At 36.1% G+C, this 16622-nt stretch overlaps 1 protein-coding gene and 1 long non-coding RNA gene across 2 annotated transcripts; one reads left to right on the top strand and one right to left on the bottom strand.

Moving 5' to 3' along the window:
- The first annotated feature begins 695 nt into the window (after positions 1–695).
- ca2 (carbonic anhydrase II) lies at positions 696–6077 on the top strand. The gene is made up of 7 exons (XM_043226929.1): positions 696–977; positions 2135–2332; positions 3006–3124; positions 3206–3298; positions 3766–3828; positions 3935–4090; positions 5401–6077. The coding sequence occupies exons 1-7, from the start codon at positions 944–946 to the stop codon at positions 5518–5520; spliced, it is 783 nt and encodes a 260-aa protein (XP_043082864.1). The 5' UTR covers positions 696–943; the 3' UTR covers positions 5521–6077.
- Positions 6078–6911: 834 nt separating this feature from the next.
- Positions 6912–13604, bottom strand: LOC122330016. Its single transcript, XR_006247965.1, has 3 exons — positions 11619–13604; positions 10980–11047; positions 6912–7886 (listed from the first exon to the last, which is right to left on the bottom strand). It is a non-coding gene; the product is annotated as an uncharacterized LOC122330016 (long non-coding RNA).
- Positions 13605–16622: the final 3018 nt, after the last annotated feature.

Raw genomic sequence — 16622 nt, 5'->3', positions numbered from 1 at the left:
ATATATATATATATATATATATATATATATATATATATATATATATATATATATATATATATAATAATGTCTCGACCACCAGATGGCGATCAATCGCTTTATATCGCAAATTCAGATTAAGACACATTGATAAAGAGCATTTATCAATCAGAACATTAATAGGCCAAACTTTACATATGCACATACAAATAACATATAAGCTATTTAAAAATACCGAGACTAAAACTGCATTTCTTTCAGTATCTGGTGAAATTGCAAGCTATGTGATCCTAAAACGTATATACTAAAATCAACAGTTTTTAAATTTCATAGCTTATTATTTATTCTTAAGCCAATAGTAAAAAAGTAATGATAATAATAGGCTAATAATAATAATAACACGACACACATTACTTTTATTAGTATTAGTGATACACGCGGACTTCACAAGGCATGCATCGTTTGAGTACGGTTTAAAAAAAAAAAAAAAAAAAGAAAAGACATATTCCCATAAATGTGTCCTCAGTCGTAGGGTGTTTCTTCGAAAAGCGTGAAATACCAGCTAAAGCAGCACAGCGTTGCGCAAAACCCGCCGTTCACTCGCTGCGCGGGTGATGAATCATTACTAGCATGTCACACTGTCACCCCGCGTCACCAGAACCAGACGCGCCACAAGTATCTGATTACGCAATCACAGAAAGGTAAGAATGATAGAACGCCGCAGCGGATCAAAGCGGAAGATATCCGCCGCCGACGAGAGCCCGCATTCCGAGAGAGGCGCGCGGACGGGGAGCGCGCAGTATCGATCTCCCCGTAGCTCCTCCTGCTGCTGATCACTCTTAGTGTGCGGTCATGTGGGCGAGCGGCGTCCAGAAAGCCGCTATATAAACCCGCAGCTCATCTGCGCGAGGACACTGACATTGCTTCAGGACACTTGAAGACTTGAAGCGGCGCAGCTGTCATAATGTCTCACGGATGGGGATACGCAGACCATAACGGTAGGACCCCCCAGCGCCTCCCCATGCAATCAGGATTTTAATAATTCATGTGTGTTTTTATGAGATATGTCAATATGAGATATATCACAGATTCTGTGTTTTTTTGCCTCATTATCTGCATTTGCCCTCTTTGCAACTAAGACATGTTCACCTTGGCTGCTGCACAGTCAGCACTATCAGTGACATGTGCAAAATGTACAGATTTTACGTTGCTATATTATGTGCATAGCAATGCACATGAGTTTCGTATTTTTGTCTCAAATATATTTAACAATTTCTTCACACGAATGTGGATTTTTATTTCATACCAAAAGCAGAAAAAAAACTTAAACACTGTGCAATTAAATGCATTAAAATACACATCAAATATTTAATAATAACAATAAAATTATATAATAATAATAATAATTATTATTATTATTCAAAATTATATGATTATTTTATTTAATTTTTACATAAATGCATTATTATTATTATTATTATTATTATTATTATTATTATTATTATTATTATTTATTCAAAATGCTATACTTTATTCATTTATTTTTTGTACATTGTGTTTGACCATAGATGTGTTGTTATTATTATTTAAAATGATCTCCTTTATTTCCTTTTTGTATATTTTGTGTGAACATAAATACATTATCGTTATTATTATAATAATAATTATTATTATTCAAAATGCTATACTTTATTAATTTTTTTTGTACATTGTGTTTGACCATAAATGCATTCATAAAAAACAATGATGTAATGATATTTTTTCATCTTGGACACTCCAACTGTGCAAATACACACTTTAGATTGACATAAATATATTTCATAAGATTATTGCCATTACTGTTATTATTATTATTATTAAAAGGCAATGATGTGAGGATCTTTTTTCTTCTTTACAGAATTTTGGATAGCTATATAAGATTATATATTGAACATGGATGCTTTAAATGCACATAAATATATGTATTTATTTTGATAACATTAGTTTCTACTTGCTGTTTTAAAAGGTAATATTATTAATTTTGTTTGATTATAATTTCCCTTAAAAGAATGGTTGTAGTGTTATTCAGCAACTGCTGTAATGCTCAGATTTGGTTTTGAAAATGTGCTGTAAATGTCTTCTTGTCGTTTAACCTTTGCATCACTTTCCACTGCAGGACCTGAGAAATGGTATAAAAACTTCCCCATTGCTAACGGACCTCGCCAGTCTCCCATAGACATTCAACCCACCGGAGCATCTTACGATGGTTCCCTGAAACCCCTTAAACTGCAGTACGACCCCTCCACTTCACTGGGCATCCTGAACAATGGACACTCCTTCCAAGTGACCTTCGCCGATGACGACGACAGCTCAAGTTTGTGACCTCTGTGTTCATTCTTTATAATCAACTAAGCTACGTCTATTCCTGTATTAATCATTAGCTTTACTTAGGCAGAGGGTTCTTGAAACGACTGCAGTGTTAACCTAGATAATATTTAGAAGGAAAAGTTATATAATAATGAGGCTGCGTCTGACGCTAATGCATTCCCACGGCATTATTCCCGAATATAGCCGCACGCTTCCAAACATGCTCTTTCAGGAAGCATTTGAAGGCATTTCAAAAGTTGGCTTTTGCTCCATCGACCTAGTTAAACATTAATTTACAATAGCATGCTGTACTAGAGTGTTTAAAAGTCTTTAAATAGATAGTTTGCGCACTATTTTTATAGGTTATGTTTATTTACGGGTTATAGTTTATTTTATTGCATGCATAAGCAGGTGCCTAAAATTAAGTTTCGGCGTGAAAATACCTCCCTCCAATGAAACAGCTACTTTTGAGTTATGGGAAATCGCATGCATGTTCACGCAAATAATTGCTGCTAAGCAGTAAATGGTTTAAGCGTCATTCACATGAACTTTGACAGAATCGGTGGATGGAACCCGTGTGGCAAGTTCAGCCAAGTTTAGCCTGTTTAACAATTGTTGCCTACTATATAGAGCATGTAACAAATCACATTCATCATTTTTTCTGTGTTTGCCCGCATTAGCTCTGACAGAAGGCCCGATCTCAGGCAAATACAGACTCAAGCAGTTCCACTTCCACTGGGGAGCCAGTGACGACAAGGGCTCTGAACATACAGTCGACGGGAAATGCTATCCAGCCGAGGTATGAACCTGGGAAAAACGAAGATATCAGATGCTTTCTTTTATAATTAAGCATTGACGTTCTTAATAATCTCATCTTTAGCTCCATCTGGTCCACTGGAACACAAAATATCCCAGCTTTGGGGAAGCAGCCAGTAAGCATGACGGTCTCGCTGTGGTTGGAGTTTTTCTAGAGGTCTGTGCGCAGTTGAACATTTTTTAGAGCCTATTTAAGCAAACACTGGTACGGGTTCATTCAAATTCAATATCAGAGCGTGGTCTTATATTTTTAGGGCCTATTTACTAGCCACGTTGTCAGCAAACACCGAAAGCAAAGGAACTAAAAATTGAAAGTAAAAATTAAACTAATTCAAAGTTAAAACTAAATTAAAACATACTTTTTTGTTTCCTACTATCCACAAAATAGCTTCATCACTTTTTTTCATGGTAGTTTTTGCATAAATAAATAAACCATTGTGCATTAGCCACATTGTGTTAAAATTAGTTTTGAGTCTTTCGAGGTTAGGGCCTAATTACAAACACTGATAAATTTTTTTCATTTTATTACTTTTTCTGATATTTTTTTGCACAAAACTTTTTTCCAGAATAAAATAAAATGAAATATGGATAAATTCAGAATTTTTTTATTATTTTTTTGAACAGATTGGTGCAGAAAATCCCAGTCTTCAGAAGCTTCTGAAAGCCATGGATGCGATCAAGTGCAAGGCATGTCTACCAGATCATTTCCATTTTGTTGTCGCTTATACTTCACGCTACATATTGAGTTCAGTTCTGCTTGATTCGTGGTTCATTTGTGCGCGTTATCCTGCAGGGAACGCAGACCACTTTCGCAAACTTTGACCCAACCGTCCTGCTCCCGGGTTCTCTGGATTACTGGACGTACCTGGGGTCTCTGACCACCCCTCCTCTGCTCGAGAGCGTCACATGGATCGTCTGCAAGCAGTCAATCAGCATCAGCTCGGAGCAGGTCATGCTCATAACACGATTTACACCAGTAACACAAGCACTGATGTGGAATTTAAAAGTCACATTAATAGTGAAGTGTGGCATCTAGCTAAGCAGATATTTGGATGTGCATAAAAGTGTATTTATATACTGCAATCACTAATTGAAACATAATTTCAGCTACCTTATAGGGGTATTGTAATGCATGCAAATGTATGCAATAATATAAAAAATAGTGCTATTATTGGCATTGGTATGTTTATTTAGTCTTTTTACGCTTTCAAAACCAGCAATTTGCTCTCATCTGTAGAAACTGTAAACAAATCTCAATAGTCAGTTGTATTTTCTTCTCCATTCAACCTCTGCAGTATCTAGCCCTCATGTGAAAATTAACACGAGCCTGACGAATGTTTACATCACAACTTTGGTTCAAGGCTGGTGATGTGTACATAACCTCAGGTGGCCATGCCTCATTTCCTAGCTGCCTGTTCAATTATTGACTTGAATACAAAAATAACTTAACGTGATTTTCTGTTCAAAATGTGAAAATGGATGAAAATGAGTTGGCTTTGTATAATGAATGTTTAACCAGTTTGCAGAACTGTAAGCGTTCCCCGAATAGAAGTCAAGTCAAATCAACATTATTTATACAGTGCTTTATACAGCACAGATTGATGAAAAGCTTTGAACAGCAATTAACAGAAAAATATTATTCATGAAAAAGATTCCAATTCTACTGTAAAGAAGCTCTAAACAGAATGGTGTCATCATTCAGCTCGGTTCAGAGTTGATTCAGTTCAGTTCATTCACTGTCATTTACATTCAGTTTATTAATTGTGAAACAAGTTTATTTCTATTTGATTCAATTCAGTTCAACTGAGTCCAAGTCAGTTCAATATTGGTTCAATTCAGAAAAATTCAGCTTTTGTCATTTTATTGTTGAATCAGTTCCGTTAAATTCATTGTTGATAAAACTCAGTTGTTTAGCTTAAGTTCAGCGTTGATTTAAAGTTCAGAAGAATTCAGTTCAGTTCAATTCAAACATGAGACAGCTCAATGTTGATTCAGTTCAGATCAATTAATCTTGAGACAGTTTAATTTTGATTCAGTTCAGTTCAGCTCGAGTTAGTTCAGTGTTGATTCAATTCAGTTCAAGTCAGCCCAAATCAGTTCAGTGTTGATTCAGTTCAGTTTAATCCAACTTGAGTCAGTTTAGTGTTGATTCAGTTCAATGTTGATTCAGTTCAGTTCAGCTCAAGTCAGTTCTATTAAATAAACATATAATACATGTGCTGAAAACTCATTTTTCTCTTTCTCTCTCGTCCTCTACAGATGAAAAAATTCAGATCTCTGCTTTTTACAGCAGAGGATGAGGAAGCCTGCTGCATGGTGGACAACTATCGCCCCCCTCAGCCTCTAAAAGATCGTGAGGTCCGTTCATCTTTCAAATGAAGGACCCCCCCGGACCCCTCTTCCTCCCCTTCCCTCCCTTCTTTAGCATGATATGCAAGCTTCGGGCCCCCGGGTCAAGGGCCTCAAAGCACCTTTACCCTCCATGCAGTGATGCTGGGCAACCTGCCAGCTGTCCAGCAGACCAGATGTGCTGTTTGGAGAGTAAAGAGGCTATGCAGGGAATCCTGTGTTCGTCTTTTCCTTTTCCTTCATTAGCGCAAATGCTTGAATTATTTGGATTTAGAATTTGGTGCCAATTTTGTATGATGCTCTGATTTACATGTGATGCATACGCAGGCAAGAGAAGTAATATATACATGGGGCATTCAAGATGTAAATGAAGTATTTAAGTATATTTGTATGGCTGTAGAGCAGAGATGCCCAAATATGGACCAAGCTGGCCCGTGATGACCTTTGATTTGGCCAGTCACATTATATTATATGCTTTTATCCAAAATAACTTAAATTGCATTGATAGTACATATTTATTTATAGTAGCTGACGCATTCCTTTTTGCACAGAAAAAAAAGTTATATGTTAAAGAAAAAGAAATCTGTAAATTTGATTACAAATAAATCTAAATATAAATAATATTTAAAAAGTGCTAAAATAAAATTGCTTATATTAAATAAATGATTCAAATATTTTAAAAGATTAAATATATATATATATATATATATATATATATATATATATATATATATATATATATATATATATTATCAGAGTACAGACAACGTTTGTTTCTACTACAAAATTTGACATTTAATTCAGTATGTTGCTTGCAATTTATTTTAATTATTTGTGAAATTTACTTGCAATATCTGAATAAAAAACTGTTTCTATGCCGAGTAGATGAATACAAAGCAAAATTTCAGCTAACAGTCCGAAGGGAAGTTTGATTTCCGGTCCTTTGTATTAAAGCTTGGGCACCTTTGCTCTATAGACTGAACCAGCATCTCAGATTAAAACGCGAAGGTACGGCAGATCGGCAGATTCCCAAACAGATGCCATCTGTGCTGCTGTCCTTCCCTGCCAGGCTGTAATCTCTGGCTGTCTCAGCAGTGCTGAAGCTTAATGAAACCCGATGCGTGCTGCTATCAGGCTGTAATATCCAGAAAATCCCCTATGATAAATGAACACACGTGGCAAACTATCCATGTCGTCACGCAGGGAAATCACGCACAAAATCTAGCATACTGTACAATCAGAGCAGTTTTAATTTGAAGTATTTGTGCCTCATCTAGCAATAGCGTTTTCCTGTATGTGTTTCTTAAAGATGTCATTGATAGCAATTGATATGCACAAGAATTCAGTATAAAGCAGTAGCAATAATTGCATGAAGCCCCTGTGTAATACCTTAATGTGCCGTCTCTTGTTCTATGCTTTAATCTTGGACTTTAAGTAAATCGTCTCTTAAGCTGTATTGCAAAACGATGCACAAGCAACACAGTGAGTCTTAACAGAAGCCAACAAGCCAATAGACAAATCTTGCAGGTTAAGCAAGGAGGTCAACATCAGCTCTTCTAAAGCACTGGGACCAGGGCTCATGTCTCACGTTATGTGTTTGTAAAGTCAGCAGGTTTGAAATGTATTGTGTAACGTGTTACTGAATGTACTTTACTTGAATTCGAGGGCTTTGTTAAGCAATACTGATCAGCCATACTCTGCTCCGCTATTTTCAAAGAGGATATTTTAATTAAAGATATTTTATGCTTATTCTTTGTTGTGTTTTTGTGATGATTTACTATTGCCCTATTTGAATGGAAATTGATTTACTTTGGGAACAAGATGTAATTTCAGCAATTAAAGGTGCTAGGTGGTGATTTTATTGCCTTCTACTGAATATGTATATGTGTTTTTTTCCAACCATTAGCTGAATTACTTTTTCAGGAATGAGTGTAACTTAATTCCCATCAAGTCACATATTTATATATCACTTTATATGAACAGTTTCATAAACACTGTTGCAAAGTTCATCCATTATGAAACTTCAATTTCAGCTATAAAGCCACTCCACAAAAGACAGCATTGTTATTATTCAGTTCAATGCTGATTCAGTTCATAGTGTCGCAAAGCTATAAAACAGCTCTAAAGCTCAACAGGCTGAGGTTGACTGACAGGCGATCTGACCAATCATGACACAGAACACCTTCCGATGTTCATTCATGTTTATTTTGTGCTTTAAGTAAATATGAAACGATGTTTGGTTCATCTGCTGCACATTAAAGAGCCACTAAATGGTATTTATTCTTTGAAATGACGAAGGAAAATGCAAAAATTGAAAGTTGAGACACTTTTATACGAAACGTTACCTGCTCTGTAGCACCTCAGCTCAAGCAGCGTGTGATCCGATCTCTTCCTCTCTAATAATACCACAAAATAAACATGAATGAATATCAGAAGGTTATAGAAGGCATAGTTTCACCCTAGAAAACATGTCAATACAAACAATTTTCTAAGCTCAAGTTCTTCAATATTAACCTATACTCCCTGCAAAAGGGCGATCTTACGTGTTCTCATCCAATAGTGTCAATACAGTTCGATTTTCTGAATATTAATTGGCCCAAATATTAAGTATCTGTGTGCATATCTCTGCTATTTTGCAGCTAATTTGGGTATTTAGCCCAAAGTACATAAATGCAATGAACTTCTACACACTTCGTAAATCTACACATGCACACTTGAAAGTTTTGTTAGTGACAAAAACATAAATATTTTTCTAATTTCATTTTCTAAATGATCATTCCTCAGTGCTAGCATATGATGATAGTCAATAACATCATAGCATCTCACAGCTGTAAACAAGAAAAAACAATTAATAGTCATTTAAATGAAAAAGAAAGGAGTCATGGAAAGGTATTTATACCAACACCACGCTGAGAACAAATAAACACATATAATAAAATTACGAAAAAATATATTAATTATTATATAATTATTACTAATATAAACTGGTGATATAAAATAATATAAAAAATACTAAAATATCTAAATACTAAAATATTAAAATAACTAGTTTGCTCACATATTTTTTGAAGGCCCAAGATTTTAAGAATCTCGGAAAGATTTGGACCACTTGCAGGGTATTTAATGATTTAATGACATTATTTCACTAAAGTGGATCTAAAAAGCATTAATAAAACCTAATATGCCATGCCATTATCTATGCTTAGCCACCATAATGTACATGCATATTAGCACAGTCAGGGCTGTTCTGCAGCTCAATGCAGCGGGAGAGTTAGAGGACTCTTGCACGGCATCATAATTCAATCTCATTTACATTATCATCGATTCGCCTGACATTGCAGCATCGCTCAATGACGTCAAAGTTCGCAGCGAGAGCCAAGGAACGGGATTATGCTAATGACGTCACCATGACACACACCACCTTCATAAGGGCGACAGACCCGAGCTCCCAGAAATCGATGCGTTACGTAAGAGCACTGTCGGGTGATATAAATCAGAGTGAATAAGAGCATAAATCTCTCGCTCACACACATGCCAACAAGCAGCTAATCTGTACTGCAGTAAATCCCAAAGAGCATCCTGGCATGTACACAGCAGTGAAACATGACCTACAGTCAAGGACACACACACACACACACACACACACACACACACACACAGTTTCAGACAGGAACAGCAATGTCCGCAGGCTTTCATGCTAATGCGATTCAGGGAGAGCTGGCCTATTGTTGCACATTAAGAAAGATTGAAAATATACACGTCTTTCATGCGTTGTTGTTGAACTTAATAGTATCTCTCCGTTTGTGGTTAATGTGTACAGTGATGCTTAAATGTAAATCCTCTTAATTGAGCAAGAGGCATTATGTGTGAACACATGCGCTGCTTTTATAGCTCTCTATACTGTAAATTGCTCAATAAAGCTGTCATGGAGAGCTTGGGAGTATTTGCTCTCTGAGGTTCACATGGCAATAGGCCACAAGGTCTGAGGACACGGAGAAGGCCAAACTAGCACGTCTACTGAAATTTTAATGTGCACTATTCTCAATCTAAGCCTTGTTTTAATGCGACAATTTATATCATCGGTGAAACAAGAGATCTTTACATGATTTCATTAGAGATCTTTTTGATCTTTTTTGCACTTGGTTTAAGCATGAATCTCACTAAATTTGGCAAGGAAAAAGTGCTGAAAAATTGGAAATGATGCAAAATTGCATACATTTCATATATATGTATGTATATACAGTAAAAAGATACTAAAGGTATCTTGTAAAACAATCTAAACATTCTTAAAAGAAGATGTATCTATATTTATTAATCAACTATCATAAAAAAATAGATTTTTCAGAAGGTTTTGTGCGTTTTATAATAACGTTTTATTGTACAATGTTTATTAAATTTATGCAATCAACTATGGAAATACTGTGATATTTATGGGACTTATATATATATACTTAGAACCTATAACCTTAAATAAAAGATCAATAAAAGTCAAGAGAATTAAATAAATACATTTTAATAAAATATAAAGATATTAATTAAGAAAACTATTTTTGTAGTTCTTAAACAATATTGTTTTTGTCTATTGGTGATGTTAATATCTTGCTTTTGGTCTCAAGTATGGTCTTAGTATGGATAAGAAACACACTGGCATGAAAATGTCAGTTCAATACATCAATACTACTGCCTCTGAATGCATTGGACCATATAAATAGCAGCCTGCATGCAGGGGATTTCTCACTGAAGGTGTTATCTGAGGGAAATGTTTTTCTCAATAACTTGTGGTATAGGATATCTCTTTGATTACCACATACTTACTAATGGTGTACATGTTTTAAAAATGCCAAATAACTTTCCTTTATCTATGGAAAGTTCTATCTTTGATCAGTGTACGTGGTATCTCAAATAAACCGGATATAAAACTTCACACCTCACACTCCTCTCGCACCCTGTGTGCTTTCGGTTGTGTAGGTTTTATTAAAAATGCAATGCAATGCAATCCATAAACCCATAAACCCAAAACCCATTTTCTTAATTCAGCATCTAAGAATTACAGAATCTTTTAAACTGGAATCGTTGTAAATAACAGGTGAGCATAAGCAGGCTTACACGGAACCCGGCTTCCTGGAGGTTCATTTAATATTGAGATAATTTGATAACGCTTTCAGAGTATAAAGATCATCCAGCTCAGACAGTCAGCGTAACCAGACCAGCCAAGCTTTCTCTTTCCTAGTTTTTGTTGACTATGTGAGCTTGGGCTCCAGCAGACACTCTCTCCATCCGTCCTGGCAAGAGCGCAGAGGAGTTAGTGTGACAGGAGGAGAGTGTGTCACCTGAGACACTACAGTTCACTTTGCAAATGGGTCACCTAGTAACTGCTCACCTTCCCTAAATAGATGAATGCACAGCTCCTGACTGCAGGTTAACGCAAACACAGAAAGCAAACGAGTACAGGCCTATTAAATGTACAGAGTAATATATGAATAGTTTACCTTAACATATAAGTTCTGTCTTTATATGCTCACCCACACGTTGATTCAAAACTGTAAAGCACTTTCTTCTGCAAAACACAAAGGTGATTTTTTTGGCGGAGCGTAATGGAAGTGAGAATACTCCAGAAACAAATAAATCAGCGTAGACGTTGCTTGTATGACTCATGCAGTATATTCTGAGTCTTCTGAAGCCGTATGACAGTAACTGTGTGAGGAACCGACTAAAAGGCAAACTGCTGTTTGGTGCCATTTCAGACTAGCGGTAAGAAACATTTCGGACGCTCCTATAAATGTTTACTTTATTGCACTTTACATAGTCAATCAATTACGACATATATGTGATCTTTACTTTTCTCTAAATTATTTTTACTGTGACCATCTTCCAGAAGAGATCAGACGTTTTTAAAAAAATCTGTTTGGCTGTGCCTTTGTTGAACGATTACTGTGCTACATCCAAACTGACTAAATGTAATCTTTTATTTTATTTTATATTGAAATATATATATTTTTTATTTCCTTGTTTTATTGTCGAGATGATTATTTCAATGTCTTTTTTACTTCCTTTTATGTAAATTCCTGTTTTGTAAATTACTGCTGTGTATGAAAATGGTTCATATAAATAAATTTGCCTTGCCTTACCTTAATATGCAAAACTAAATTCCCAGCAACTCAGCAGAAGAAAGTGTGCCACACATGTCTGGAATGAAAAGAGAGTAAATGATGACAGAATGTTTATTTTTGGGTGAACTATCTCTTTAATGAAGATAAATTATGCATCCAGTGCTCCCTTTCTCATTCTTTCACAGTCTTTTATCTGCTCTCTACCTCTCCTCTCATCTCGGCGTGTCGCAGTGCAGAGCAAGAGTCTGTACTCAGATATGCCTGAGATATGCGCTGCTAGAGTTTCTTTATGAGTTATCGGGGGTTCAAGTTCCTCACATTACCACCTGTTGGCATCCGTCTGACCTGCACCTCAAAGGTCAGGCGAGAGAGTATCGTTTCAGATCTTGCTAGAATAACCACCGCATTTTAGCGTTCCTTCGCATCTGTACATACCAGAAAAAGCATGCACGGCACATGCAAGAGACATATGCTGTGTATTCCCCCACGCATATGGAGACACTGAAATGAAAGGAATGAATCAATCTTCATATCTTCATGTAAGGATTATTTCCAAAATAGCCCGAATCCTCATTCCTGGAATGGATTAAACTGGGACAGATTAAGTTAGAACAAAATGCAAGATAAGATAAAATACAGACCTGTAGAGACACACTCCAGAAAAGAAAATACGTAAATAGGATGTTCTCTTGAAATGGGGATAGATGTTGCCCATGGTCTTTATTTACAATATAACAAGATGTAATACTTATATTAAAAGGTATAGCTCACTCAAAAAGGTTTTTTAATGGTCATTGTTTTTTCTTCAATAAAAGAAAAATTGGTTTTAAAATACAAAATAGTATATAGTGAAGCAAATGTTTAGTATATGCTACAATGCATCTCTTCTGAAGCCATTTGAGAGCTTTATGTCTTGAACACACAGAAATGTATAATTCATTTAGCTGAAAATCCATTATTCATCCAACATTCTGCTGTAGCTCAAATCGTATTTGCATATGCTCATATTCAGACTTGACACAAAGATGTGACAACAGTTACGCCAAAAAGCATTGGCTCTTGGAGGTTTCATATGTAATCAAAACGCACCTTGTTGTAATATGCTGAAATGAAGAGCAATGAAGAGCTCCAATGCAAAAGCCTCGAAAAGTAATCTCGGTAAAAATGACATAATGACACTGAGTGAATGCTCTCCACACATAGTATATGTTCATCAAGTGCTTCCACTTCAAATGCACTACATGCCAGCCTCAAGTACTTACAAATAAACCTATATGTAGTAGCCAGAAAGAAATGCTAATTTTAAAGAATTCTTTTAGAGCAAATTTCAGAAAATGGCATTATCAACCTGGTGAAAACAGATCCTTTGACTTGATCTTGCACTTGAACTGATGTCAAAATATTGAACTGTTACACTACAAAAACCAAGGGCAGAGAGTATACACCCAAAACACTCTGAGTAAGCAGAGCCTGCTTACAAGTTACAGCCTTGACCTTTTTTTAGTTTACTTAGTTCAGTTCTTTCATTGTTCATAAACACTCCAATGAAACAATTAAATTATTCACCGAATATGAGACTGTGGGAATTTTCATTTGTCAGCCATTGTCATAAGGTAACCTGAATCATAAGGTTCCTGGAAATTCAAAACAGCAACATCAACAATGCAAAATATCGGTGAGTGAGCTGAGTAAAATGAATCATATATTGCGTATACAGAGTACACTGGCTGCGCATTTACGTTGTTAAATAATACCGATCGGCTAATCCAGCTAAACAGAAAGGAGAGAGGTCCAAATGCACACACCTGCAGAACCTCGGCTGATACATGGGATCTGAAGAATGCATTTACATTGAATCACCATAAATGGGCCATCCGGGATAGAGACAAACACAATGAGTCCTCAAATAGCTAAAACATAACAAACTGAGGAAACAACAGCTCACTGTTGTCATTTTCCCAGGAGAGTCTGGTGGTCTGAGCGCCGTCTGATGCGGAACTGTATAAAAAGGAAGTACTACACTGAAGTTTCGTATTCTTGTATGTGCCACAAAAGAGTAAAACATGTAGCTGATGCATCACCAAACGGTTGCAACACAGTATAGTATACTATAGTGTTTCTGTGCAAAATCATGCTTGTTACTCAATAAGAACATATTATTATCTGAGTCATTAACACTTTTCTTTGTAAATTTTCTTTGTACTACTTATTGTGCCACATTCACAGAGGTAAACGCCATTTGGCAGCGACATTTAACGTTGCACTTTTACTGCCAACAGAAAACAGGTAAAGCCTGTTAGTGTGCATTGTTTGGTACATTTGATGTTTGAACGATTAAAGAGAGAGGTGCTTCTTCTCAATGATTCGAGTTCCTTGATGTTTCAAAGAATCGTCGATCTCATGAAAGTGCGTATTAAAAAGTGTGCCAAATAAAAACAAAAACTTGTGGTATTGATACGAAAAAATGGACTTTGGAGTGTTTATTCTACACGATAGGTAGGTTTATGGTTGTGGGGTGGATGCGGATTACTGCATTTCATATACACACCAACAAATTTCACATCATATGCATGCAAAAACATCATATGCATATTTTATTATATTATATACACGTCAAAATCTATTTTTGGATATCAATAGCAGAGGTTTTAATTTTTATTTGCAGCCTTATTGCTATTAGGGGTCATTATGACTATTAGGAGTCATTTGTTCAGGAATCAACAAAACTAAAATTCTATTTAAAAGTCAGTAACTCTGACAAAGTTAATGAATCAGTCATGATGTGGGCAAGTGTGTGTACAGAGTACACTAGCTGTAAATTGATCATTTTTTTTAACTGGTCGGACTGTTTTTGATTCGCTACAATAAAATAAGAATCATTCATCTGTGGAATCGAACCACAATGGTTGCATTGTTATGGATTGACTAAAATGATCATAAGAATCGTTAAAATGGGAATCAAACTCCAGTGGTATGTATTAGAAAGAAATCATTACAATTCAGCAGCCAAACAACAATGGTTGCACTGCATGCATCTCATGTCTCATTCAGGTTAGTACGCTCTTGTCAGGTGACTTTTACTGTTGTCCCTCATGGAAACATTTAGTGACCAGAAATTGACCTGTAAGAGCTCAATGTGGCTGAAGATAAGGGCTAATCTGTCTAAAACCTACCATGAGATGAGACAGTGATATGTTTTTTAAAGAAACCATGTAATCGAGCATGTTCACACCAAGGATGATAACTACAACAACAATGAAAAAGATTAAATCGCAATTTTTTCCAGGTTATGAACGATATAGCCAATCGCATTCCTTCCTGTTTTGCAGAGTGTGGGTATTTAGGCCTCATAGCTGCAGTGTGTGATTATAATAAACAGAATGTTATGAGTTTGTTGATGTGGAAACTAATTGTTATAGTTACAGTTGGTGGTGGTGTGAATGGGCCTTAAAGCGATAGCTCACCCAAAAATGAAAATTACCCGATTATTTACTCACCCTCAAAACATCCTAGGTTTATATGACTTTATTCTTTATGGTTACACATATATGAGTCATTTTTTTAAAATACTGAATATCCCAAGCTTTATAAATGTCAGCGAATGGATGTTTCAATTTTAAAGGCCAATGAAGTAAATCCATTCACAAAATATGGCCATACTATAGCCGTACTGTGACCATACTTTTTGAAGTTATTGCCCTAGATGCACTAGTTACTAGTATTTCAAGTAGCTTTCATAATACATTTTGTCGACTGCTCATGCACTCATCATTTCTCACACCTGCCCTACATAGCGCTCACTGCAGTGGTTAAATATACCACAACACAAACCTTTGACTCTCATTTTAAACAGTTCTCACGGCGGTTTCATGAGAACTGCTTGATTTATGTCCTTATCGCAACGCACCCAAACCACACTGCTGCTCATGTCAGAATCGGTGCGGTGAATTACAATCAACTTTTGCTTTAATTTTAAAGCAGAGATTACTAGCAGGAATAAAACTTCAAGAACACATTCTGTCCTCGCGTAAGTCAGATCAAGTGATAAAGCAGACAATGGGAAAAGGTCACAGACCAGCACTATGGAAACCAAGATGTTGGCAATGCAAACAGTAATGCTTCTCTGAATTGAAAACAGGTCGTATTAGACACGCTGATTGTCATCTGTCTTCCTCCTTGGTGATCGAGCAGGTCTAAGAGCATAAAAGTTCTCAAACAATCATCCTGCAGTCGGCCAGCATGCACCAGGCTGCTTGGAGCCTGTTCACAAACATTCTTGAGACAGTAAATATGCGGTTTGTGATAGAAGCGATGAAAAAACGGCCTCTAAAAACAAGTTTTGCGACGTGTCAGAAGGCAAAGTCACTGTCTGTATTTAAACACATATAAACAAGCTGCCCTCATGGGATTCCTGAAGAGTCCCGTCTTCTTTTTGACCTGTCACCTCCACTGTACAAGCAACAAAAATATTTACACCATGATTACATAAAGTTTAGCTGAAGGCAAATATTCCAAGTAACTGCATGCTTTCGATTTTTGATATGTCTCTTTTTTTAACCCCCTTTGCTGCATGCTGCAATGATTTCATTGCACAAAAACAGCAAAGAAACTCAAAGGAAGAATGACAGACCGATGATGAAAGACTTTACTAACCACATCAAATTGCATTTCCTTTTTTCGTCCAAACCACATTACAGTCCAAAAAGAAGCTTATTGAGTAACAAAGCCCTGCATTATTATTAATTTGGCTATTGGTTTAATGGCTCTAATTCACTTTGCACATTGAGCTCAGCTGTTCTCCAGGTAAATGAAAATGGAAACAGCCAGAAATCCACAAGAGCAAGTCTTTTGGACCCTGATTATAAAACAATAAGACTCATTGTGAAAAATGCTGATGAAAGTACTTCACAACCCCAAAGAGTTCATCTGTGCAATTTTATCCACACAGATCTCACGGCAGATCTCATTATCTTTATATAGAACGCAAAGCAATAAGCATCTTACCTAAATCCACATCATTAC

This window comes from Puntigrus tetrazona, chromosome 24 (genome assembly GCF_018831695.1).
Source record: "Puntigrus tetrazona isolate hp1 chromosome 24, ASM1883169v1, whole genome shotgun sequence".
NCBI classification, from domain to species: domain Eukaryota; kingdom Metazoa; phylum Chordata; class Actinopteri; order Cypriniformes; family Cyprinidae; genus Puntigrus; species Puntigrus tetrazona.
This window is presented reverse-complemented; position numbering and strand designations above follow the sequence as displayed.

What these genes read in the sequence shown, in the direction of transcription:
- ca2 (XM_043226929.1), top strand. Translation starts at nt 944, where the DNA reads ATGTCTCACGGATGGGGATACGCAGACCATAACG. An exon ending in TGGTTGGAGTTTTTCTAGAG is followed by an intron (nt 3,299 to 3,765) that starts GTCTGTGCGCAG and finishes TTTTTTGAACAG; the next exon opens with ATTGGTGCAGAAAATCCCAG. An exon ending in TGGATGCGATCAAGTGCAAG is followed by an intron (nt 3,829 to 3,934) that starts GCATGTCTACCA and finishes GTTATCCTGCAG; the next exon opens with GGAACGCAGACCACTTTCGC.